Genomic DNA, 26,160 nt, shown 5'->3' with positions numbered 1-26,160 from the left:
AAGCAATTAATTCCAAAGGTGTGGTTCTAAAAAGTATTTTGGTTATACTAGTACTAGTACAGTATATAAACAATCTTACAAGCTGATACCTTCTAAGGAGACAAACTTTTGTTATGCTTGTTCAAAATGAGTCAACTTATTTTATAAGCATATCTTGTAAGAGTAGCTCTTACAGGTTAGTACAGAACATTATTTAGAAAAAAACTGACTTGGAAAAAAAAAAGGAAAAGAGTAAGATTGACCTGAAGAACTCTGTGAACTTAATTTTCCAGAAAGAAAGCCATCATTGAAACAAATAGCATGCCACTCTTCTGTTAAATACCATAAATTTTCAGCTTTTGAAAGTTCTGAACAAGCAGAATTGAGACAAAGAATCAAGAAACATCTGAAGTTCAATCAGCAATAGCCCTTGTTTTAGCCATACTAACTGCAGTGAATTTTTCTTTTAACAACATATTTAATTTAAAACTATTCTACACTGTAACTTACTTGCTTGGGAAAAATTATTAAAAGTAACAGATAAAATGTTCCCCAATAGTTCATTCAACAGGAATTAAAGTCTCATAATATATGTTTTTGAAATGTATGAAAAGTCTATTTAAAAAAAGAGGGTTGACTGATGTTGGCATCTTTACAAAGACATGCTGTGACACTGTTAAGTAAATAAACTTGCACAATCCATAAAAGGAGGCAGTTCTAATTTTTGTAAACCATTACAAGCCACGAAGATTTGCAATAATAAAAGGCTGAAGTTTACAGTAAATAATTTGAAATAATTTGAATTGCAACATATTTCTAACCTGACCATGCTGAAAATGAACAACTCATAAGAAGACAGCAGATTAACATGAATATAAGGCAATTCTTGGGTGTGGGAATAAGAATAATAAAATGAGAGATGTAGAGACTAGTAGTTTGCCAGATTGGGACGAGGCTGCTGAAACCGGGTAAATCTTAAAAGACTTAAGAAGATTGAGTATGTCATTCCCAACCAAAAAGAATTCACTGATAAAACCTCTGGCTTCTCTTTCATGTTACAACCCCCCCCCCCCCCCCCCAAATTTTACACTCTGTGAAACCTGGAGTTTACTCTTTACAATTCTTTTTAGCCAAGTACAGTACTTTAACAATTCTGCTAACGTGGCAATCAGACGGGCAAAGGGAAAGGCTAGTGAGGAAGCAGAGCAAAGCAAGGGCTACTGGATACAGACCCTAAGACAGATTACAGCCAGAAGTGATGTGTCAGGAGGGATGAACAACTCAGAATTGGAAGAGCTGAGCCGTGGTGAGGCAGGAGGGAGGGAGAAAGGATCCGGAGAAAAATCCTGAACAAGGGTCAGAGATAGAAGAGCAAGCGTGTGACCCAAGACGAAGGGAGGTACGTCAAAAGGAGGCAGCTGGCGGGCAGCAGGCCTGAGGAGCTATGTGAGGCTATGACCAGCCCACCCTCCCGCCCTACTTTTTCCTCCGGTCGGAGAGGCAGCGACCAGTCACCTGGAGTGTGAATTCCGGAGGGACTCTATGAGGCGCTGCTTCTGCTGTTGGAGGCTGGTGAGGCCACCGGGGGACCCAGCTGCGGAGGAGGAGGCGCTCTTGGTCAGGGGAAAGAGCCAGCTCATCCTCCACGGGTCCCCGGGCCCGAGGCCCTGGAAGGCTCTGGCCTGCTTCTCCCAGCTGCTCAACCCGGCAGTTCCCCAGCGACAGGAAGAGCAGTCCGAGACGCCCGGGTCCCAAGTGCTGGGGGACCGGGTCTTCTCTAAGCAAGCCCGGCTGAGGGGTCCTTGGGTCTTGGGCGAAACACTATGACTGTGGGCAGCTAGAGAGAGGAAAGTAGCCGCCCGGGACGGGGAGCTCTACCTTCACGGTCCCAACGCCCAAACCAGTCAGTGCGGTAGCCTGACCGCCAAACGCTCCACCACCCCTGCTTCCGTCACCTGCGTGCTCCGCCCCCTCTGCGTGTCGCGTCATCACCTAGCGCCCCGGCCAGGACGTGCGAGTAGCGACGGCGCAGCACGGTGCGGCGCAGCCCCGACTCCCCTTTCCCCCTTGTTGGGCGTGAGGTGTCTATGGGGCACCCGCTGCTGCCGCCGCTACCGCCACCGCCACCGCCGCTGGTTGCTGTCTCTATGGCGAGGAGGAGGAGGAGGAGCGCGGGCTCAGCGACACAAGTAGATCTTGCGTCTGCCGGGGGGAGGGGCGGATTGGGGAAGTAGAAAGGGGGCGGGAACGATGAACCTCAGAGGGTGAGCGATGGCGCCAGCTGGAACGCGGCTGGCGGAGGAAGAGCTCGACGGCGGGTGGAGGGGGGCAGGGTAACGGGCTGAGGGTATGTCAAGGGGGTGGCGCGGGCTGATGACGTAAAGGCTTTGTACCTGGGGCTTCGACGTTGTTGGACGGAAATTGGGAGTGGAGGGCGGTGGCCTAGATCCTCAGCTCCTCGTATTTCTTCTTGCAGCAGTGCTTGGGAGTCAGTCTGGCCCCAGTAAATGGTTATCAAGCACCTTCACGCTGGCCCTCTGCCGGGGAAGAGAGTTATCTATGACTTGAGTGGCTCTGTGCTGTCTTCGTTTTTTTGGGAGCCTGCAGTACGGAGATTGAATCTCCAGTAATGAGAAGGCCTCTGGTGCCTCGTCGGGGCTTCTGGAATTGTAGTAGAGAGAGAGGTGGAAAAAGCAATGTTAAGCTACAGGGTCTTTCTAAAGTGTGTGTGTGTGTGTGTGTGTGTGTGTGTGTGTTTAGCGGAGTGGGGAGGGTAATAAGGGAGGGGTTCCTTAGATCTTTGGTTTCTGTTCTTAGAGGACTTGAGGTTACATTTGTGACTTAAGTGTTTGGGGGGTATCATAATTCCCTTTTTTACCCTTGTTTGTTAGGATTTTTTCAAACTGTGAAAAATGAAGGAGCATTTGGAATTTTTCTGTCCAAGAATCAAAATGTTGGTCTGTACTCTTTATGTGGCATGATACTCTGTTTATGGACCAGAAACAATAGATGTATGTTTATGCTCAGGTTTTTAGGAAATTAGAAATAGTTTGAAATGCTTACACCCTATTGCTTCTTTTCTCCCTCCTGCAGTTATGGACATTCAGTTTCTGTGGCTGTTACTTATTTTTCAGAAAGAGCTTTTTCTGGTTTTTTGTTGTTGTTGTTGTTGTTGGTTTACTAAAAAGTGCCTTCTAATCGGACTTGAATAAATGCTACTGAAGGAGATTTTGTAATCAAATCAGATTTTGAATGTTCTGTTAACGAGTAAAAGCAAACATTACCTTTGTCCTAATAATATCTGATCCCGTCACATTATATCACTATTTAACTTTTCATTTTCTATGTGGAAATAGATGTCTTTATAAAGTTTTATTTGGAGAGTGAGTTGAATTCAGAGTAATCTTTAATGTTAAATTTTTAAAAAATGATTAGTATGTACACATAAAAAATACTGTTTTTACTTAACATTGATATTAGAACCAGAAAACCTATGTTGCAGTTCTTTTTTCCCTACTGATTAGATGTGTGACTTTAGACAAGTCATTTCCCAAACTGATTTTCTTACAAATCAAGGATTTTGAATAAATAATCTTTTAGGTTTGTATCAACTCAGTTCTTCTATGATTCATATTTCTGTTATCACTGGTTTTTATTTTGACAGGTACAAAAATAAAGGATAAAGTATTTTATGAAACAAACAAATCTTCAATCAAGTATAACATTTTGATGCTTGGCATCTAGACTTCTTGTGCCCTCACTATGCCAGCAGCAACTGTAGATCATAGCCAAAGAATTTGTGAAGTTTGGGCTTGCAACCTGGATGAAGAGATGAAGAAAATTCGTCAAGTTATCAGAAAATATAATTACGTTGCTATGGTATGCCTATCATCAAATCCTTACGATGCTTCTGATAAAAGAGGAAGAGGGATTTTAAAAGTCTTGAATTCAATCCATTTGGTTACTACTGTAGAGATTAATTTAATTATAAAAAGAAAATTTTGTCAGTGTCCTCCAACCAGAGACCACCAGGAACACTCCTGCAGTGTGACAAATTGGGTTTATTACTCATTGGAGGGAGGGAAAAGGCATACCACTGGAGCCATGGGGCATTTGAGTAAGAGTGTTAGAAAGGACTTTTAGGATCTGAGCTTCTGTCAGGTGGTTTTAGGGAGGGATTAAGGAGGCAGGGCCTTGCTCTGAGTTGGATGCTGTTGAGAAGGGTGGTAATTGTATAACAGGGTATCTTAATAAGTCTTGAATGAGAAGACTGAAATGAGACTAAAGCTATAAAGAAGCAACGGTTACTTAACATTAGCCAAGATAGAAGGATGTTTGGTCATTTTTGTGGTTTGGGCAATGTTTATGTTTTTGTCTATGCTCAGTCACGATTACAGAGTGGTCTTGTCTGATGTTGAAGTGTGAAACTGTTCATACTCAACAACAGAAGAACATTAGAACCTAGCTGTGAGTGCCAGGTTAGCTCCCAGCAACACTTAAGTCCTAACTGATAATACCAGATGAGCACACAGAAGCTAGGGAGCTCCTGCATGTCTTTCTCAAAAAAAAAAAAATCAGATCTCCCAGTGGAACATTGTTAATCTGCAGGTTTTTTGTCGTTTGTTTTAATCATCAGTGGAGTTGGATGAACACACTGTGCTGTTAAGCATTTCTGCTTTTGCATTTAGTATTCAATCTACCTAGACCATCTATTCTGTTAATTACTTTGCTGCTTTATTTGCTGTACTTTGTACATGTATTATAGTTACTGTATTGTTTTCCATATTGTAAGTTCCGCTAAGCAAGGGGTTAGTGCCTTAGTCATCCTTTCTCTCCCACAACACACCTAGCATAACACAAAATATCCAGTAAAGTGGTTGTTGAGTTGGACTGACTTTAGAGTTTTAATTTCTTTACTGTTTCATAGTGATTTGGTATTCAGATTTTGTTCTTAGCTTCCCAGTTTGAATTTTAAAATTAAAGTGATATAGTATCATTTCCTCAGTATTTTTAATGCAAATAAATAAATGTACTTCTGTGGGGAGGGGCAGGTTGGTGAAAATACGAATATTCAAGTGTACATAGATAACCTATTTAATAAAGGTATACTTACCCATAATTAGAATTGAAGTTGTTTTTTATCCCACAAAAATATATAGTGATTATTTCTCAGATGATAAGGAGTGACATTAGAGACATGATAACGTTCTTCAGGAATAAGTGGGTATCATGCAATTTTTGATGACATATTTTCTCTAACGTATAGAGAGAGTGCTATTTTAGCCCAAGAAATTAAGAGAGTTTTGATATTTAGAAAAACCCTGTCTCAGAAATACTTGGAAAGTATGCATTTTCCATTCCTTTTAACCAGTTCTTCATTTGTTTTAACACTAGCATATTGTGAGCATAGTTTCACATACCCTTTGAGAAACATGAATTTCTAATTTTTTTCCCTTCCTTGGGAATAGAGTACTTGGTGCATTTATCATTCATGTCTTCTACATAATAATTTTTTACTGACACAGTATTTAAAGTAAGAAAAAGTCATTAAGTTTGTAGAGTTTTATTTTATGGATCTAAAAAGTAACGCTCTTCATAGTTAAAAGGTAATTTGTATTTGAATATGATGAATGTGTAGAATATTATCTATAGCAGTATTCTTTGACTTGAACCGAAAATTATTTATTCTAAGAATTTGTGGATTGTGGTTTTGATCATTTAGTAAATAATGAATCTTAAAATTATTTTACAGGACACCGAGTTTCCAGGTGTGGTTGCAAGACCTATTGGAGAATTCAGGAGCAATGCTGACTATCAGTACCAACTATTGCGATGTAATGTAGACTTGTTAAAGATAATTCAGCTAGGACTGACATTTATGAATGAGCAAGGAGAATATCCTCCAGGAACTTCAACTTGGCAGTTTAATTTTAAATTTAATTTGACGTAAGTGGGAAATAAATATAACCCAGACTTTTTTTTTTTTTTTTTAAGATTTTTATTTATTTATTTGAGAGAGAGAGAATGAGAGAGAGAGCACATGAGAGGGGGGAGGGTCGGGAGGGTCAGAGGGAGAAGCAGACTCCCTGCTGAGCAGGGAGCCCGATGTGGGACTCAATCCCGGGACTCCAGGATCATGACCTGAGCCGAAGGCAGTCGCTTAACCAACTGAGCCACCCAGGCGCCCCTAACCCAGACTTTTTTTAGCTTAATTTTAGGAATTGATTTCCCTCAAGTATGGTGAATGAAATGCTAACTGAATTTGGCGCAGTTATCCTAGAAATATTTAAAACCTAAGATTTCAAAAGACTAGATTTCTTCTAATGGGACGAAAGAACCAGGGTAAAGAAGACTTTATATTCAGATACTTTGAATTTTAAAGATGTTGTTTGAAAAGTATGACTGCCACTTTTTTTGAAATCTGAAAAACTTTGGGTATTGAAAACACTTCTTGATAGAAAAAATAATCTTACATTAGTTTTACTTTCAAACTTTGTGTGCAATTTGAAATATATACATCTTTGTTGTAGTAATTATCCTTCTTGTGAAGAGATTTTTATTACAGTCAAACTCCAGTTTGTGAGTAGATTATGTGTCAAGGGCAGTAAGACATTTCTTGGAAACTTGGGTGCATTTTCCTGTCAAATCAATATAATTATATAATAGCTACAGTCCCCGATCAGCCCACAAAACCTCTTGTAACTTACATATAAGAGAGGTAATGGTATCGTTAAACTTGGTATTTCTTTCAGAAACTGTTCAGGATCTGAATTCTAACTCAAGCCCAAGGTTGAAACTCAGTTTCCTTACTTGATGTCTTGATAGCTTAGGGAAGTTTAGTGTTTTTGGGTAAGAGCAGATTGTTTACAAACTGACTCTAAGTTGGGGAAATGTTTAGTACATTCTGATTAAGTTACAACATTGCAGTGTCCTTCTATTTGACAGCTTGTACTTGTGTAATATGATCTTACATCTGGTTCAAAAAATAGTTAAAGAAGCTGTGGGACAATTAACAGTAGTGCCAGTGTGAGAACCTCCCATTCTCTGTACAATAATGTGATATTTAGCATATAAGATCTAAAAAGCAGGGCTGATGATTTTAGAGAGTAGTGTTGTCAGTGGTACAGTACTATGGCTTATTGCGTTTAGCCTCATTTTCTGTTTTACTTTGTTGGATTTCATAATATACACCAGAACCTTGTAAAGGGTAAAAAGTACTCCTCTCTATTCTAACTGGTAATAACCTTTTATAAGTACTATAATTCTGAAACACTGAAAATTGTCTTATCCTTTTCTCAAAAGATAACCATTTTTAAAATTAGTTCGTCACCATTTCATTTGTTCTGTGTTACTTTTTTCCCAAGTTGGATCATTAAAACACTTTTTTAACTGAGATAGTGTTGTGATATAAATACATGAGTAGGAAGTGACCCATCCATGTCTCCCATTTTGGTAAAATTGGTATTTTCCTTTTCTAGAAACACTATGTTATGATAACAACTGCCTTATTATTATAATCTTTGAAAGACATTTTTTTCTTATACGGCGAGGGCTACTTGTTACCAGGTTTTGCTACCATTTATACTAATGTTAATGTCTAAGAAGAAATTTTTAAGAAGGATGTAGTGGAATGTACTATTTAAGTGGAAACAATTATTTGGAAGATAAAACTGGCACTACCTAATATGAATACAGGGTACCATGAAGAGAATCTTGGATATTTTGAAGAAAGATGAAAATTGACTTTTTTATTGAGTACCTAGAATGTGTCAGCAGCTGTGTTAGGTGTGAGGGATATAGTGTTGAGGAAGGTTGGTCATGGTCTTTATAACTTAGTGTTCCTGTAACATTTCTGTTTGCTCTCCATTGCCAAAGTCCAAAAATTAGAATTGCTAGATTGTTAGATAATGATCAATGTATTCTCCCTAAACTGAATTTGGAGTTGATGTGTAAAATGAAAATTGAAGTAGAATATTGATGAGCTGTGCAGAAGAAAGCTATCTCAAAGGAGATGAGAACGAATTTCTAAAACATCAGTTTGATGATTGCAATAATTAGTATTTGAATCATTTTAATAGTGTAATAGAGATTACAGGAGACTGTGGGTTCAGTGGTAACAGAAAGGAAGCTGATAGCTCATTTAAGGAAAATGGTAGAGGAGAGGAGATACAGGGAGGACTGTAAGTGGAAAAGACAGCAGAATCAAACAAAGGGTAGTTCTGATTTTGTTTTATGGATAATGCACAGGCATTTGAAGGCTAAGAGGCAGTTGTCAGGTGTGGAGTTGCAGGCTGTTCATGTTGTCTTTCATATGGTCTTTGCAGATTTTTTGAGCATCTTATGTGTTCTTGGTTTGAGTTCATTAAATATTAAGTTTAGTGACCATTTATGCATTTGTGACAGTCTGTATCCTGGTTTGCCTTTGCTCATGATTTTTAGCAAAACTTAAATATATAGGGTGCATGTTTTAAAATATAAAATGTATGGTGAGCCAGGAATGGATTGAGGTTGGAAAGCATTTCCAAATTGTAAAATATTTAATCTGCTGTGTTTAAAAATGTCAATTTGTGTAGTAGGCTAAGTTTATACTTGTAGGTAGGTCAAAAAGTAGGGGCACCTGGCTGGCTCAGTCCATAGAGAGTGTGACTCTTGATCTTGGGGTTGTGAGTTCAAGCCCCATGTTGGACGTGGAGCCTACTTTAAAAAACGGTGAAAAATATATTTATTGGATTTAACATACCTAGTTAAGTTAGTTTCTGTTTTTAGGATATAGTTTGAGTAGCCTTGTATCTCTGCTTTTTGGGAAAACCTTTTTTAGGGATTTGTACGTGGCTTTCACTCCCGTTCAATTATTATACCTGGATATTTTGCCACCTTAAACTTCAGTAGTTGGTTAGTGTTAGGAGCAATCACATGACTGTTCATTGCTGTTCTGAACAGATTGTTCTAATCGGTAAGCCAGTCCCTGCACCTGCAGCAGTCCTTAGATTTTTGACTAAACAATGTTTTGACGACTTTTTTGAGATTTGCGTCCTTTAATATATTCCTACATGTACTAGGATTTTTGAAGTGGGGAATGATTTCAAAACTTGAAGTGGTGGATACTGTGGGAAGGGGACAGTCTGTTGATTTGGAGAACTAAATTGTAACAATTACGGAGTTTCCCTACCAGCAGGAAATTTTCTTTATCCTATTTAGAGTTTTATTAGCCTACCTGTATGGAGCTTTCAGCTTTCTCTTCTAATGAGTTGGGCATTATAAAGCATGGAATTGGTTCCAAGTTTTAAAATATTTACTCCAAAGAAATTTAAATGATAGTACATTAGCTTAATCTGCATTGAGTTATGTGAACTATACAGAAAAAAAGAGAAGTAATTTTATGCATTTTTTTTTTTTTTTAAACCAAACTTGTTGATCATTAAACACCTGAGGTACTTACCCAGATCTTTCTCCTGGATGTTGTGATTCAATAGGTCTAGGTAGAGGACCTGGGAATCCATACTTTTGGTAAGCTCTCTGGATGATTGCTGTCACTGGGCAAGTTTGGGAAATTCTGACTTAAATAGTGCAATACTCACTGTTCTACTTCATATGTTTTTTGATGTGGTGATAGACATTAAACAAAAGAGACAAAAATTAATTGCCGTCTTGAAGCTTACATTCTGGTAGAGTGTACTAAAATAAAGATAAAGTGAGTATATGGCCCAGAATAATGTAAGCCTAGAGAAAGAATCTTACACTCTGGGTTGGTTATAATTTGCTAAAGTATGCCTCTCAATGTGAGCATCAGAGCCTGATGAGTGAGATTTTAGTTGTTTAAGATACATATTTTTAGTGTAATAAGGCCAATGATATCTGTTGTTTAGTATTAGATTTATTCAGATATCTTTCCTAAAGGGTTTTCCTGGGGGAAATTTTGACCTAAAGTGATGATTACAGTTCCCCTCTGTTTTTTCAGATGTTCCAGTGGCTAGTTTTTGTTTGTTTTTTAAATTTTTATATTTAGGTATAGTTCACATACGTTATATTAGTTTCAGGTGCATAACAGTGATTTAATGATTCTGTACATTGTACAGTGCTCACCACAATAAGTGTATTTACCATCTGGCACCGTACAACATTATGTTTTATTTTTCAAAGACATTTAGAAGCAGACCGATTTCCAAAGAATAGACTGTAAGAATACCTTTTCACCTAAATGTAATTTTTCTTTTGGCTTAGTTTTGTTAAAGCTTTTAATAGAATTTTCTTTTGTTAAGTGGTGGAAACCAGTATTCTTGTAATTTAAAAAGTAAATTAAAAAATGCAGTGGGCAATGCACAAAATACTTTTCATGTATTCTCAGAAACCTATACCTTTCTTTTGATCCTTTTTTTAATTTAACTTAACATTTTGGATACCTGTGTGTTTGTGCTTAGAAATTAGGGCTTTCTTTTTGGCTTCAGTAAAATCTTGAAGGGTTGGTTTATATTTAGATTTCCTGGCTTGATTTTTGGGAGGTGATTTTCTAGGATTAAGATTGTTAGAAGAAGAAATTATTGCTATTATAGCACAGTCTTTCATTTTAAACATTTTACTGTTTATTGGAGCCATTTGAAAGGCTCGTCATTAGTGAGAGGAGGAAACTCCTTTTTCTTTAGGATGGAATGCAGTTTTAACTTAGCCACATCAGATGTTTTCCTCTTGGTATCCTTACCGTTGCTGCTGGGACATGGGAGATGGATATAGGCTGTCGCCCTGTGGCTACAGCTCCATCTGGCAGCAATAAAAAGGCTGCTGAGACTAAAGCCCCTGAAAAGAACATGTACTTCACTTTGTGGTGGTAGCTCCTGGTGAGTAGAAGACCCTTTTTTCAAACTCAGTTAAATATATTTAACTTGTGAAAGGCTAATGACATTGAATCGATAGTAAAAATTAAAATCTCACCCTTGGACTGTTTTGAAAGATGATTTACTGAACACTTTTCTAAAATAATAAGCTTATTACATACAATATTTAAATTATATTTTCCTTTCTATATGTGAAACATTGGAATAATCGGACCCAAGCCAATCCTCTGTTTTGTTGTTTCTGGCACTGTAGGTTGTAGATGTAAGTGGGAGAAAAACAGTTTGAAGTATGGCACTTTTGAAGGTTGTCTTTCTTTTTCCCCTGCCAGGGAGGACATGTATGCCCAGGACTCTATAGAGCTACTAACAACATCTGGCATCCAGTTTAAAAAACATGAGGAGGAAGGAATTGAGACCCAGTACTTTGCAGAACTTCTTATGACATCAGGAGTGGTCCTCTGCGAAGGGGTCAAATGGTTATCATTTCATAGGTAAAAAGATTGCATTGAAAATAGCATTTGTGTTTCCATTTCCTTGGTGTGGGTCACTGTTTCAGTACTTTCAGGCTTAGTTCTACAAGGAACTGGCTGCCATGTAGCAATCTCCTCTCAAGAAGCTAATGTTGGTCTACTTAAGGGTTAATTTAAAGGTATGTGTTTCATTTTTAGCCAATGAGAGAGACAGTATTGCGTAGTAGAAAGAGGCTGACAAAGTAGATCTTGGTTTAAATCCAGCAATGCCATTTGGAATCAATGTTACCAAGGGTTATTTAACATTTCTGATACTTAGAATGAAACCATTCATTCGTTAAGAAAATATTTATTTAATATCTACCAGTGCCAAGCACTCTGGTATAAGATTCTAGGAATTAAGCTGTTAACAAAACAGACTAAAATCCTCATCCTCGTGAAGTTTATATTCTGGTGGGAGTAGGCAATTTTTTTTAAATGATGAATTTATATTGTGGTTTGTTAGATGTTCATAAGTGCTATGGAGAAAAAAACAGCAAAGAGAATGTTAGGGGTGGGTAGGGGTGGTGGATTTTAATTTTTTTTAAAGAAGAGTTATTAGGTAGACATCACTTAGGTAAATATCTTGTTGTAATGACCAATAATATATTTAGAGCATTTTGGTAAAAGGTTTTACACACAATAAATTTTCAGTAAATGGTCATTTTTAATTCTTATTATAAAATAAAACTGGATTGTTAAAGAGAATTTCTAGAAAGGGAATTAGTTCCATTTTGTAAAAATAGACTTCCAGGTAAAGAGTTTTTCTACTGAGGTACACTAAATAAACAGGAAGCACAGGGACTAAAAGTGGCCTTGGGAATTATTTTATTTGGCCTTCTATTAATGTTCTTATATTGGGTCCATTTCAGACATTTTTAAAAAAAAATAGAGTCCTGCATGCTTTAGAATTTCCAACTCTGGCCTCTGGAATGAGTATAATGAAGGACTATTCATATTGCAAACTCTGATGTAGTACTAGGCAGTAATTTTTGAGTTGAAGGTATTGAACATACTAATTGTCACCTGTCATCTTTTCTTTCTGTTCTCCATTTGAGCCTCTATCTCAGGAGACAAGACTGAAGTCTCTTTTACTTGAGCAATGTTTTTCGATGGGTTTTTTTTGTTTGTTTTTTGGTTTTTTGACTTTTCTGATTATGAATAGAAAGCATCATCCTGTCCTTTTGCTGTATATGACTTATTCTTTCATTCAAAAAATACTCTAAGCAAATACTGCATTCTAGGCATTGGGGTTATTAAGATAAACAAAAACAAAGTGTTCATGTCTTCTTAGAATGTAGACTCTAAATTAGACTCCAGTATTTGTCAAGGTATGTTAAGATTTTATTCTAAATGTCATTAAATATTTTCATCATATTCTAACCTATTTCTAGGAGATAAAGACTAGTTTAAGAAATTTATAAATCCTGAATTCTTGTACAGTCTTTTACTAGTAGTAAGCAAATGCTGTATTGACTTCTCTTTAGTTAGATAGCAGTCACTTCCTTGCCAATTACCGAAAATTTAAAGGTTTCTGCCATTAATTGCTTATTCCTTAACGGTCTTCAATGGTAAAGCTTCTTTTTTTCTTTTTAAAATTAGAAGTAATTCTGAACATTAATAGAAATTTTGTTTGTATCCCCCCAAAAGATATGTTAATACCATCTCTCACCAAATATGTACTGATTTCAAGCTATTTGAAGTAAAAGATTTTAAGATATTTTTAAAAATGTGATTCCTACTGGACTAGTGGAGAAAACAATAATGCATTTTAAAGGGTGGTACAAGAAAAGAGCTTGTATAAGAAATCACTGGGAGCTAGACTCTTCAGGGAAGGCATCTTGTCCTTGAAGGAAAGGTAGATAGAGAAAAAAGTGTGTGGAATTATGGCACAGGAACGTGGGGACATACACAGCTATGGAAAAAAACAAACAATAGAGATGGGAGATCTTGATTTGAAAGTGTGGGAGTTGGTGTTTTATTCTCTGAATAGTAGTTCTCAGTGTTTACTACTTTTATTTCTTCCATGTGCAGCATTTCCATTAGTATATCTTGAGGAGCCGTATGAGATAGGAACAGAATTTTGAGGGAAGAGAATGATAAAATCATTTAAGGAAATGAAAATACTTCCATTAGGGAATTACTCTTTGGGTTTTTGTTTTTAAGTAGGCTCCACACCCAGTGTGGAGCACAACAGTGTGGGGCTTGAACTCACAATCCTGAGATCGTGACCTGAACCAAGATCAAGAGTCGGACGCTTAACTGACTGAACCACCCAGGCACCCCACTCTGGGTTTTGAAGCATATGACCTCTTTATGTAAAATATGGGAAGAGTTGTATTATTTTTGCCAATTCTGCTACCTTTTGACATCTTTAGCCACGTTTCCATTCATATTTATTTTTCCATTTCCGTAGTTATTTAAAATTTTTTGAGACATCTGTGGGTGGTTTGATAATTTTTTAAAGAGTTCTTCCTTTAGAGATCAGCAAAATAGTAATCTAGTGACTGCAGGCTTGAGATGCTAGTATAGATTTGTATGCTGATATCTGAATAATAGTGACAAGTTCATATCACTGTTGGTAAGATGATGGCATTTTCCCATTATTACAAACATGTCTGTTTTCTCTCTTCTTTGTGTGTGTGTGTGTGTGTGTTTTTGGTTGATTCCTTTTTTGACCTACAGTTGTGGCTCACTTAAAATCTGTATCAGAATATTTTTTCATCTCTGTGGTATTCATATGTCTCTGTTCTGTATTTAACCCTTTTGTAGTGGTTATGACTTTGGCTATTTAATCAAAATCCTGACCAACTCTAACTTGCCTGAAGAAGAACTTGACTTCTTTGAGATCCTTCGATTATTTTTTCCTGTCATTTATGATGTGAAGTACCTCATGAAGAGCTGCAAAAATCTCAAAGTAAGGCTTTTTTAAGTGGCTATTTGTAATCTACACACTATTTAGACTGAGGGACTAATAAATAAGATTTTAGCCTGGGATGTTGTTTTAAGGCATATTTTAAGTTTTATATTAAATGCAATTACATTATCTGGTCATTTGATTCTTTTTGTTGCATAAATAATTTGTAGGAAATCCTTTTTCAAAGTTTCAGCATATATTGGCAGAATAAGTTTTCAACAAAATTCAAACCAAGAATCAGATTTTAATCATTGCCAGATTAAAATCATAAACCTGCACAAAAATGTGAGGACTAGCGAGGCTCTCATGCACAGAAGTGCAAGTTCACACTGCCCAACATGCGCACAGTCTATCCATGCAAGATAAAATCGGGGGTGGCCAGCAGTGTAGTTAGTAATGTAGCAAATAGAGTTTTCCCTGAAAAAAATTATTTTGTTGGTTCTAGTCATAGATCATGTTCCTAGGATTAATTTACATGGCTAAAAGATTTTTTCCTGGCCCGAAAGATGTCAAGATCTTAGTGCTACTGTAAATGCGTAGGTCCTGTCTAGACAGAAGCTTACATTCTGACACTGATGAATGCATGTGTAATAATGTTACTTCTGAACATGAATTCTCTCAAAAGGAACATTTCTTTAATATGTAAAGTGCTCCTTCAGTTTGAGAACGAATTCACCAGTGGTGGCACAGACTCCCAAGGAATAGAAGGGCTTTTTTTTTTTTTTTTTCCTCCAGCTGTGTTTGTATTTAAGCTGCAACTAAAATGCACATTTAGGTAAGTGGCTGCTTGGTAGAACCTACATCAGGTTTATCACATTTTCCTACCAGGTTTTAGAAGTGCAAATAAAGTTACACTTTTAGGAGATGGTAAAAATTTAAGAGCTTTACTTTTAAGCAGAAAGAAACAATGTAGGAGTTGAATAAGGAAACTTTGCTTTTGACAGATGAATTTAAAATCAGAAGATAAGTAGTCTTTTGGCCAAAGTTTGCTTGCCTTATTAGAGAATATGGCATATAACTGGGGAAATTTTTAAGGAAGATTACTTCATGTTTGTAGCACCTAAGAGCAGTAGGATTGTGTGCAATTTGAAGAGACTTCTCTCTGTGACTCAAGTGAACTTGAAGTAGGATAGCCTGATTACTGTAGAAACTCAGTCCACCCGCTGAAAGCATTACATGCTGAGAATCCATGGCCTAGATGTTTTAATCTGGCTTTGGAAGTGCTTTTTAAAATCTGACATGTTTCTACAATGACATATTTTAGAAACAGGATCAAATTATTGCTCACTATGTGTATGAAATTGGAAGATTTCTAAGTACACCAGATATTCTAAATATGCCCTGAGTGAGCTGTAGTGTTAAATTTAGGTTAATGACAAAGGTGCTTTTTGATCTATGGTCAGCCATGCTGAATGCCCCTATTCTGTTGCTCTCCTAAGCAGCTGCTAATGATACTTAATCCTCATGTTATTTTTAGCACAGAAGTTAAGAGCTGTCTGTGCAGAGCACTGTTTCAAGCTGTGAAGCAGAGGAGGTCTCCTTTGCCTTAACAATTAGGGAGGAATTTGTGTCTGTTTTGTTTGTCCTGATCTTTCTTGCTTTACCTCCTATTTTCCCCCCCATTATTTTCCTTCCCTCTCTTCCTTCCTTTTTACTTTTGTCTTTTATTCTTTTTCTCTTTCTCTCTTTCACTCTCTTTTCTTTTTTAAGCCTGGCAATATTAAAATAAGCAAATATTTAGACCCTCCTAAGGAGTTGTATTCTTATAACAGCATACTCTTCTTTTTAACAAAACCATAATTAAGCACTTAGTGGATTTTTAAGGATTGGGTTAGTCATAATAGCTTTGTTTTGTACAAATTATATGGATAAACTACTTAGAGATGGGTTGGTGAAAAGCTTGGGAAAGTTTGAGAGGAACTGCCAATGGTCATTTTTATATTGATGGATGGATTGACTGAATGTACTTGATAAATGTTCCCCTGTACACCTGTTCCCTTGTATAGCATCTGCTTCCCCCAAATCTTTAGGAATGTTACTTGTCTGTCACATGCCTTAAAGCATATGATGAAGGTAAATTTTCCCAATTAGGATCTCATTTTCTATTAAATTATAAACTTCTCCCATATTCAACAAATACTTCAATTTGTAATTCACATTCTTTTTTTTTCTGATCTTCATAAGGTCCATCTTTACGTGCTAAAGTCCATTTATATTTTGGTCAGTGTCTAGGTTAGGTGACTTGTGAATTTGGGCATTGTACTGTTTCTGTGCTGACAGGCAGGTTTTCTTTCTTCCAGGGTGGTTTACAGGAAGTTGCTGAACAGTTAGAGCTGGAACGGATAGGACCACAGCATCAAGCGGGATCTGATTCGTTGCTCACGGGAATGGCCTTTTTCAAAATGAGAGAAGTATGAAGACATCAGTGCCTTTTTCTCAGTTGGTTGTTAGGTTGAGAACATTTAAAATCTAACGGCAAAAGTTTTTGGGCAATAAGTGCTCATTAAATGAAGATCTGGTTAGAGATGCATGTAGGCTGTGTCCAACACACTTGAATGAGTGTTCAAAAATAAGTCCTCTTGAAATGTAGTTCACAGGGCAGTGAAAAAATGGTTTCTTCATAGACTGAAAAATGAAACAGTTTAAACTACCTTAGGCATCATGTAGGTCCAACCATACTGTTTCTTGATGAGAAAACTGAAGCCAGAGGCTAGTAACTTCTCTCCAAGGACACACACATCACTAGCGGGAGAACTCCAGAATTCTCTCTGTAGGAGCACATCAGGGCTGCTGCTGCCAAGTCAAGGAATCTACATGTTAGGTTTCCCCCGCATTGTCTTCTTGTAGGCATTAAACTGCTGGTAAAATACCATTTGCTCATGCCATTTTTCAGCACTTTGAGGGTTTATAGAGTAGTGCTTACATAGTGCTTTTTAGTAGATTGAATCTTACTAAGAGGTTCTGAATTCTCAAGTGGTTAAGTAAATCTGAAGTAGTTGAATCAAAAATCATAATGAGCACAGCCCCTTAAGTGGCAAAGGCAGTACTGAATATAAAGCTAGGTATGGAAGAGTGGAACTGAACGAACCCAGGTCTCCTCCTGGCTTATGTGATGGAGTGATAGACGCAGGCATACCTCACTGTAAATTACATGCAAAGAAAAGAAAGTTTTCCTTTTTGTAAAATATAACTATAGAATTCTTTTGAGTATATCCTCTTAGACACTCAAGAATTGACTGAGAACTATCTGGAAATTTAAAACTTTTGTAGCAATTGTATTAATAATAGAAAGCATAATAGTTGTTCTGCCAAGTATTGATTCAGAAGCGATTTGGACTGTTCTTTTCATGACAAGTTAATACTTTGTACTTCTTTCCAGTGCTACGTTAGAGAATTAAAACAATTTTTTTGAATTTTCAGCTTTGCATTTTAAAAAATACCTTAATGGTTCAATTAATGGTGGATTCTCTGCTACAAATTTATCTTTATATTCCTTGGCTTCTTCAAGAATAACCTAGTGTGGATGTTCAGATTTTTACTGTCCAGAATGTGTTCAGGGTTTGATTGTTTTCAGCCAACTCAGCTGTGCATGTAGACTCAAGGCTACTTATAAAGCTAAACTTTTTTCTCCCGTCATTGGCAATATTCATTCATTTTCACCGTTGAGTATTGTTATATTAATGGAATAAAAATGCCTGCCATTTTTCCATGATTACAAACTCTCATAAAATTGATCTAAATGTTAATAGGAAAGACACGTGTTTATACATTTTTTTTGTAATCTTTTTCTTTGGTTTCTCTTGAGCTCTGTACTTCTTGAGAACATTAATCTTACTCATTGAATTTAAAATGTGTGGCCTCAAAGGAGCACCATAGAAAAGAGCTGTCATTGTAGTTAATGAACAGTCAGTACTTACATTGCTGAAATATAAGTTACCAGTGGTACCTTTTGGTTAAAATTATCTTTTTTTTTTTCCCCAAAATTCCTTTTTAGATGTTCTTTGAAGATCATATTGATGATGCCAAATATTGTGGTCATTTGTATGGCCTTGGTTCTGGTTCATCCTATGTACAGAATGGCACAGGGAATGCATATGAAGAGGAAGCCAACAAGCAGTCATGACATGAAATAGTCCTTTTATTTTTATTTGAGCTATACACAAGCTTGTATATAGGTTTTATCTCTGGTTGAATCCCTTGAACAATAGATAATACTATTTTTTTTTTTCATAGCCCATTTTATTTTCTGCCTTTCAGTACTAGTATGACCATTCCTATCTCAGATCTTAATAAATAGAAAAGCATTCAGGTTAAATTTGGCCTTAACTTAATATACTTGTTAGCAGGCATGCGTGACAGAGAGTGGGGAAAACTGCATCATATTGAATATTTTGATAAACTTTACCTGCTTGGGCTTGGTTTGTTTTTCCCCCTTCCTAAATTAACTAGCACTGACTGTAATTTATTTCCCTGTTTCATGTCTCCCTTCCATTCTGCAGGAAAATTTTAGCTATTTGAGATTGTGGACCATCAATTTTGCACTTTAGAGAGTGATTCTGACTCAAATCCTCTGTTTTATCAGAAACTTTGGCTTTTCTTGCTTTTAGCTGGAAAAATGACCATCTGCCAACCTTATACAATATTTACTTGTTTTTGACCCACGGAAATAGCACATGCATTGTGCAAACGGTTGATTCAGCAAGACTACAAAAAAAAAAAAAAAAAGACAAAAAACTACTGAGGAGCTTAGTCACTGCTGTTTCTGTACGTAGTGTTTAATCTTCCAAGCACATCTAGTGTCTGTCAGTTTCTCATTGGCATGTGTAGGCTGCTCTGTGACTGAAGAATTTTTCAAACCAGCTTTACACCCTTCAGGAAAGATCCCTTGTGATTGGATGTTTAATGTCTGCCGGGAAACTGGCATCCAAGATAATTAAAGCTGCAGTTATTTTATGATAGCACACTTCCCTTTGATCTGCTTTTTATTCTGTCACTGTTTACCCTTATTTTTAATTTTTTAAAAATTTTATAGCCATACTTACGATGCTCTTGCTTTGTAGATTCAACAAATCAATTTCATTAAAGTCCAAAGATAGCAAGTCTTTAGGTATATTTTGTACCAAATTAAATTAGAAGACAAAAAATTGTGCTTTCATAGTTGTTACAAAGATAAATAATGGAGAGATTTGGTGCAAAACAACAAAATACAAAAATATATTCTATATATAAAGCCGTATATGTGTGTATATATATGGCTGTCTATATATAGCTAATTAAAATTACCTGAGGAGTGTAATGCTTGTTTATTTTTTTGTGTATATCTTTGCAATCTATTTTATATATATTGACAAAAGAGACTGTGAAATATTTAGCCATGCAGAATATGTGACCAGACCAGAGCATGTGTAGGAAGACATTTTGGTAATCATTAACTCTTCCCTGAAATGGTAGACTACAAGTTATGATGTGTGTTATCTACATTTCAATCAGTAATACTAGTAGATCTTAAAATGTTAGCCACATTGGTTTGTTTCCTTTGTACATTCTTTATTCATGATATTACAATGCTGTAACTGGGTGGTCCTTTTTAAACAAAATGTTATTTGCAAAACAGAGGGTATTGTTTGTTTTTAAAGCTTTTGTAAATAAAGGCTTCAGAAATGGTTTCTTATATATGTCGATGACTGGTAATTTTGTTTTAAAAATATTTATTTGGGAGATTTTATTTTTTTTTAATTTGGGCAGCTAAACAGAACTCAGTAACTTCTTTAACTGTAGCTAATTATTAGTCTCTTAATCGAGCCTTCTGCATTTCAACACTGTCAGCTTATTCTTTATGAATACCTCAACTAGATGTTAAGAGTTGATTTTTATCTCCTTTCCAGTAAACCCATTTGATATGACTTACTGTGGCTTCTTTTTAAAACTGACACAATATAGCAGATCTAACTGGTTTCTTCTTATTTTGATCTTCACCTCCTTAAAAAAAAATAGGAATTATAAACATTCCCTTTTGATTAGCTACCTAGTTGCTGAATTTCATAGTTTGTGTCAATTTTGGTTTCTGTCTCTTAAGCAGTAATACTATTTTATAACTTCTATAAGAGGAACATTATGACCTTTACTAAATCTAGCTTTTGGACATGAGGTATTTGGCTGATAATTTGTAATGTTCCCGAGCCATTAATTCTGGACTCACCATATTCTATTAAATCTCCTGGAGCAAGGGTCCTCAAACTATGGCCTACAGGCCCCAAACCAGGCTGTTGCCTGTTTTTGTGCCAGGGAGAGGAGAATGGTTTTTGCCATTGGGGTTGGGGGGAAAAAAATCAAAAGAATAATACTTCCTGACATGTGAAAATTATGAAATTCAAATTTTAGGGTCCATAAATAAAGTTTTATTGGAATGCAGCCACACTCATCATTTCTGTACTGTCCGTGGCTACTTTTGCACCACAGTGGGAAGCTTGGATAGCTGCTGCAGAAACTGCTGCTGGCTTTCTCATCATTTCACATTCCTTTTTGGTATGCCGCAAAATCAGTGACACAGGTGACGTGAAAGCATTTGGAGTGCTTAGTCTATCTGTACAACATTTTATTATTTTTTCTGTTACCAGATCATACCCATTATGTCAAAACAAGAAAACTGCAGTTTGAATGATGTGCCTTGAAGGCACACTGGAATGTGGATTATCTTACCAAATGATACGGCAAAACAGTGTGTCAAGCAATGACACTGTAACTGCTAAAACACACAGGATATGTTGACCTAACCAGACCAAGCACTCATCACCAACTATCGGGAAAGCAACAGAAATTTTAAAATGGAATATCTTAACACAACATGATTTCTTCACAAAAATAAGAAATGAAAATGAGGCTACAACCAAAGTCTGTTTATGACTGGCCCACTTGTTAGTCAAGCAAAGCCATTTACTGATACGTAGGGCATGGTTTCTGAATGCAGTAGCCCAAAGAATTGTGTCTAGAGAAAATAAATTTTAACGACTTAGCCTTTTGGAAAGAACAGTTGGTTGAAGGGTGAGGACACTGGGCACACTGACGGTTAATTATAAAACAACAAAGGATTTTGAGTATTTTTCTTTGGCTCTAAATAAGTCAGATGTTCTAGTGCTTTCCCAGCTGTTATTATTTTCAATCAATTCTAAGTTTGAAGTGACCAAAGAATTAGTTTCTTTTTGTAGTCTGTATGGAAATACAGGTGAGACTCTTCAAAGATGTTGAGAAACCACTACATTAGTGCAACCTGAAATCTACTCAAATGTGTTAACTCTGAATATGTAAAAATATGCATGGAGCAGAAAAAGGTTGAGTTGGTCAAATTTAAAACCTTGTGAAAGGGACACCTGGGTGGCTCAGTCCGTTAAGTGTCTGCCTTCGGCTCGGGTCATGATCCCGGGGTCCTGGGACTGAGTACCGCATCGGGCTCCCTGCTCCCTCTGCTTGTGCTCTCTCTCCCTCTCTCTCTCTCTCAAATAAAGATAAAATCTTTAAAAAAAAAACCTTGTGAAAATGTACGGTGTTCTGGTTCGGCTGGTACCCATTTCACTTGTCACCTTTGTTTTCTTTTTTCTAAACAGGAATAAACACTGTTCGTTGTTAGCTGGTGTCTTACACTAGTGCAAAGACCATGTGAAAAGAGAGTAAACAAAAACATCATACTTGAGCTATATATGTGTGTCCAGACTCTCCTCCAGTTGATTCTTTGTAGCCATTCTGGGCTCACCCACAGACTCTACTTGCCTAAGGATATTTTTTAAAGAACTTAGAAACATGTTTGCATGTTACATTAACATTAGTGTGTAATTAAGGTTGCTTTTTATTAATATCCACCTTTCACAATAAATGTTTGATTAGGTCATTTAAGATGCTTTTAATACTAGACTTTAGGAGGCTATACTTAATGAAAAAGATAGGAATTCTAACTCTGACAATAGCTCTTCTTTCATAGTTGAATAAAAGACAAAGAACTGAAGCTTTCTGTGATAATAAATTTTTAATTTGGCATCAACAGAATTCTACTTTGGAGCATCTTTTTTTTTCTCATTTTACTTAAGCACCTTTATCTGTCAAACAAGAACTATTAAGTATTAAATTCAGGTCAGGAGAGCTCCTTACACTGTAAAACCTTCCCTGGAAGATGCAACATAAAGGATAGTTTTTTATAAATCATAAACTAGTACTGTCCTTTCTGAGTAATGAGGAGCTCCTTTACATAGCATAAACCAGAGCTTAAAATCACTTATCAAAAGGCCCCCTTTGGTCTCACTGGTCTCAGAAATGAGTCAAAAGATGAATCATCTTAACACATTTTCCCCCCAACAGTAAGCTAACAAATACTGAATCCTGGCTACAAACAAGAACAAAGATCTACCTTTGGGCATTGTCACCAGTTTTCTGCTGTCACTTTCCCGCCATGAGAAAAAGCTGCAAGTGATTTGTTTGGCATTGCCCAGTCCTATTTTAACTTTTTGTTGGTTTAAGAACAATTAAAGGATGAGCTCTTAGTCACCTAGACTGCCTTATGGTAGAACATCCTCTTTTTCTGAGGATGGAAATAAACGGAACATTGTGCTGTGGGACACACGTAAGTCAAAACAGGGAAAATCTGCTAGTTTATAATATAATGGGGGGGTGACTGTTTTCACAGGTGGTTCTTGAAGCATGAATCACATGATTACTACCTTCATTTTTTAAGAACACCTTCTATAAATCCTTTGCATTTGATTTCTCTAAGAGAACATAGTTACTGTCGAACATGCCATATTCCCCAGTTATCTGTTGAACACAGTGTACTCAAGCTTTGCAGTCTGTTTTTAAGTGTCCTCAGAAGCATTTTACCAACACATACTCATCTCCTGTCATCCACCTCTTCTCAAAAGACCTATGTTCTGACCAGGTTGTCGATCCATTTTGTCTGTAGTAGCTCTGGTAGACGATTAGGAAAAGTGTATCTTCAAAGCGATTTCGATTGTCAGTGCAAAGGCAATTTCATTTAGACAGCTAGTAAAGGTGATCAACCAGACTTTATTATGGTAGAACAGGAGGGAATTCATGGATAAGCACTGCCTTGAATGTCCCATCATTGTATTTAGATGCAATAAGTTTATCTTTGAAAATACAAACCCTCTTTTGCACAATGGCAAACAGTGAACTAAAGTATATGAAGTATTTGTACAATATTTAAAAAAAAATTCTTAAAAATTTTACCTATATGGTAGAATTTTTAAAAACAGGAAAAAAATCAAAATTATCAGCTAAATGGACTATCCGGATAGTTGAAGGGTAAGTGTCTTCAAGTTTGAGTCGAACAATTAAATTTTTTAAAACAAAATGTTTAAAGTGTTTTTAAGGTATATTTTATAAATATGTACAAAATGTAGGTCTATTTGATGCTTTATTCACTCAGGTAAACTTTATACTGTGTATCTAATGAGATATGCCATCATCTCTAAAAATGATAAACCACCTAGATTAAAAACAAAACAAAAACCCTTAAAAGATTATCCACTGTATGAAAACAAAAGGAACCATTACAACTTAATGGAAAAAATTTATTTGTAAAAGTTTTTTTTTTGAATCTGATTCTAATGTGTACTGACTCATGTATTTCAATAATTACACAAAAGACCTAAAGGAAAATTTAACAGTACTCTAGCAAGGTAAGGAATAAAAACCCCTCTTTTTTTTCTTCTCTTCTATTTTGACAAGAAGGAACATACCACAGAATCCTGTCCACAAAAATGGCTATAGTACTGTGCTTTGAAAATAACCTGGCTGCATATAATTCTTAATACATCACGTGATGCTGTTGTCCTTAAGACTTCCAGCAGTACCTACAGGTTCCAATCTGGCACTTCAGGTAATAAAACAATGATGACCAAAAAATGCTTTAAGAGTAAAAAGTAAAAAATGCATCATATCTTCTGAGATTTCCTGAAACAGATCGTCAGATCAAAGTCTTTAGCTTTTAAAAAAAGAAAAAAAAAAATCTGAAAAGAGTGCCATCCTATTATTCTAAGAATTACACTCAAATGATCTATAAAATGGATTTGGCTGACGTTGATTGTTTCACAAACTCATTTAAATATAAAACTTTACATTTTTAGAAAGAAGGAGTATTTGCAAGGATCTTTTTTACTCCATTATCCTCTGATCTACTAGTCTATTATGTGTTGCATTTTTGTCTAACTCAGATTTTGAAAAGTTTAATACCATTTTCTCTTTGATTAAATACCAGTTCCTTAGCTGTGTAAGTTTAAAAGATAATCTGCTTTAAATTCTCAAAATCAGTACCAAAAAATGTTTACGGCTTATTCTAATCTCTAACATTTACAAAACTTACACTCCACTCAAAAAAAAGAATAAAACTTTTTCAAATAGTGCATAAAAGGCACGAGAGCTTCCTAGTATATTTACTGAAGCCGAACATTTTGGCATCAACAAACATGCCACTTTAGTTTGTTTACCTTAAACTCAATTTCCAAACAGCACACCATTTAGTTCATACTGAACTAAATTTCTAAAAGTATATCATTTCTTTTAATGATTTGCATAATTTAATCTTAAGTATCTGAAGAACTATAAAGTTTAACTGTCATACTTTCGATGAGGGGACACAGAAATAATATAGGTATCAATGGAGGATTAATCTAGTGGCCCATTAAGAATTCTTAACAAATTCAATATTTTTGCAATGTTCAAGAGAACAAATAACCTAAAAAAATTGAGATTTTTTTTTTAAAAAGACGCAAAAGAACATCATCAACCAATCTTCGTAATTGTTTTTATAGATTTTCCCCCAATTTAAGAAGGTCAGAAGAGATGAAAAATAAATTTTGGATGTAATCGTAATGTATTCGTCATGACAAAAATTTGGATGTATTAGTAATGTATTAGTTGTGACAAAAATTTGCTAGCTAGTTGCTTATCAGTGAGCTCAGGCTTCAATGATCATACTTCTTTTCCAGCGGTGAACAAAGGCTAGAATTAAAGTCTGGCAAAAATGGTGGTAATCTTCAAGGCTACTTAAAATTTGCAATGAATTCATAGTCATTCTAGTTCACTCAGTCTGGGGCTGGATTCACAACAGAGGGAAGGAACAAGTCTGATAATGCTACCTGCACCTCACAGGTAACTAATAAAGCTGTCATTATACCGTAATTTGAAATCTTTTAAATTTCAGTATCTTAATAGGCTCAATTTTCTGAATCAGAAAATCAGATGATTAATGGGCTTTTTATGTGTACACACTGTACTACCCAAACATTTGGTTGAAAATTAGCCCATGAATTTATTCCAAGTTTTTATGATAGAAGATATTTTTGCCCTTGATCCATAAACTTTAATTACTTCTAATATTTAACAAGAATTCGTGTTAGTTGAAACAATCTGTATATTGGATTTAAAAAGGTGTTATGTTTTAAGCAACGGCTTGGAGAGAACTAACCAATTCATACTCTGCATATCCAGCCAAAGGGAAATGGGAACAACAGGCCAATGGTGCCTTCCAGTGGGAAGCCTCTTCCATCCACCTACAGCATTGATACCTTGAAATGAAACAGAAATCGTGAAACTATTGTGTGAACTATAAAAAACAAAAAACTAACCAACTCATTCAACATTTGTTGAATAGCATTCTTTGTTCAAAATTAAATGTTTTCTAGGCTAGAAAGCTCAGATATGCTCTTGAATACAGACCTCTACATCAGTGCTTCTCAAACTATAATGTGCACATTACAAGACCAGAGGATTTTGTTAAAATGCAGAGGATGCAGATTCTGATTCAGTAGTTCTAGGGTAAGGTCCAAAATTATACATTGCTATTGAGCTCCCAGCTGATGCCGATGCTGCTGGTTTGGGGCCCCGATTGGAGCGGTAGGGTTCCTTTCTACGTGTGTTTGAG

At 36.2% G+C, this 26,160-nt stretch overlaps 3 protein-coding genes across 7 annotated transcripts in view; 1 reads left to right on the top strand and 2 right to left on the bottom strand.

The window, feature by feature from the left end:
- The window catches only part of VPS37A (VPS37A subunit of ESCRT-I), a 45,287-nt gene extending 43,346 nt beyond the window's left edge, over window positions 1-1,941 (bottom strand). For 2 of the 4 annotated variants that reach the window (XM_032413524.1, XM_032413527.1), the window contains exon 1: window positions 1,495-1,941. In XM_032413524.1, coding sequence (XP_032269415.1) covers window positions 1,495-1,619 — 125 coding nt within the window. In that variant the 5' untranslated portion in view covers window positions 1,620-1,941. The remainder of the gene's footprint in view (window positions 1-1,494) is intronic. The other 2 variants (XM_032413523.1, XM_032413525.1) reach the window with 1 other exon arrangement.
- Window positions 1,942-1,980: 39 nt separating this feature from the next.
- On the top strand, window positions 1,981-19,905 carry CNOT7 (CCR4-NOT transcription complex subunit 7). 2 transcript variants are annotated; one of them, XM_032413528.1, is made up of 7 exons: window positions 1,981-2,168; window positions 3,644-3,858; window positions 5,732-5,925; window positions 11,138-11,299; window positions 14,090-14,234; window positions 16,535-16,645; window positions 18,229-19,905. In XM_032413528.1, the coding sequence occupies exons 2-7, from the start codon at window positions 3,742-3,744 to the stop codon at window positions 18,355-18,357; spliced, it is 858 nt and encodes a 285-aa protein (XP_032269419.1). In that variant the 5' UTR covers window positions 1,981-2,168; window positions 3,644-3,741; the 3' UTR covers window positions 18,358-19,905. The 2 variants fall into 2 exon arrangements, with proteins under 2 accessions (XP_032269419.1, XP_032269420.1); XM_032413529.1 differs by lacking the exon at window positions 1,981-2,168 and adding an exon at window positions 2,361-2,663.
- A 3,358-nt stretch (window positions 19,906-23,263) lies between these two features.
- ZDHHC2 (zinc finger DHHC-type palmitoyltransferase 2) overlaps window positions 23,264-26,160 on the bottom strand; it is a 79,512-nt gene continuing 76,615 nt past the window's right edge. Inside the window, exon 13 of the mRNA XM_032413522.1 lies at window positions 23,264-25,804. The gene's annotated coding sequence lies outside the window, so the exon portion shown is untranslated. The remainder of the gene's footprint in view (window positions 25,805-26,160) is intronic.

Source organism: Phoca vitulina, unplaced genomic scaffold, assembly GCF_004348235.1.
Source record: "Phoca vitulina isolate PV1807 unplaced genomic scaffold, GSC_HSeal_1.0 scaffold15, whole genome shotgun sequence".
NCBI classification, from domain to species: domain Eukaryota; kingdom Metazoa; phylum Chordata; class Mammalia; order Carnivora; family Phocidae; genus Phoca; species Phoca vitulina.
Note: the sequence above shows the minus strand (reverse complement) of the source record. Positions and strands in the feature narration are given on the sequence as shown.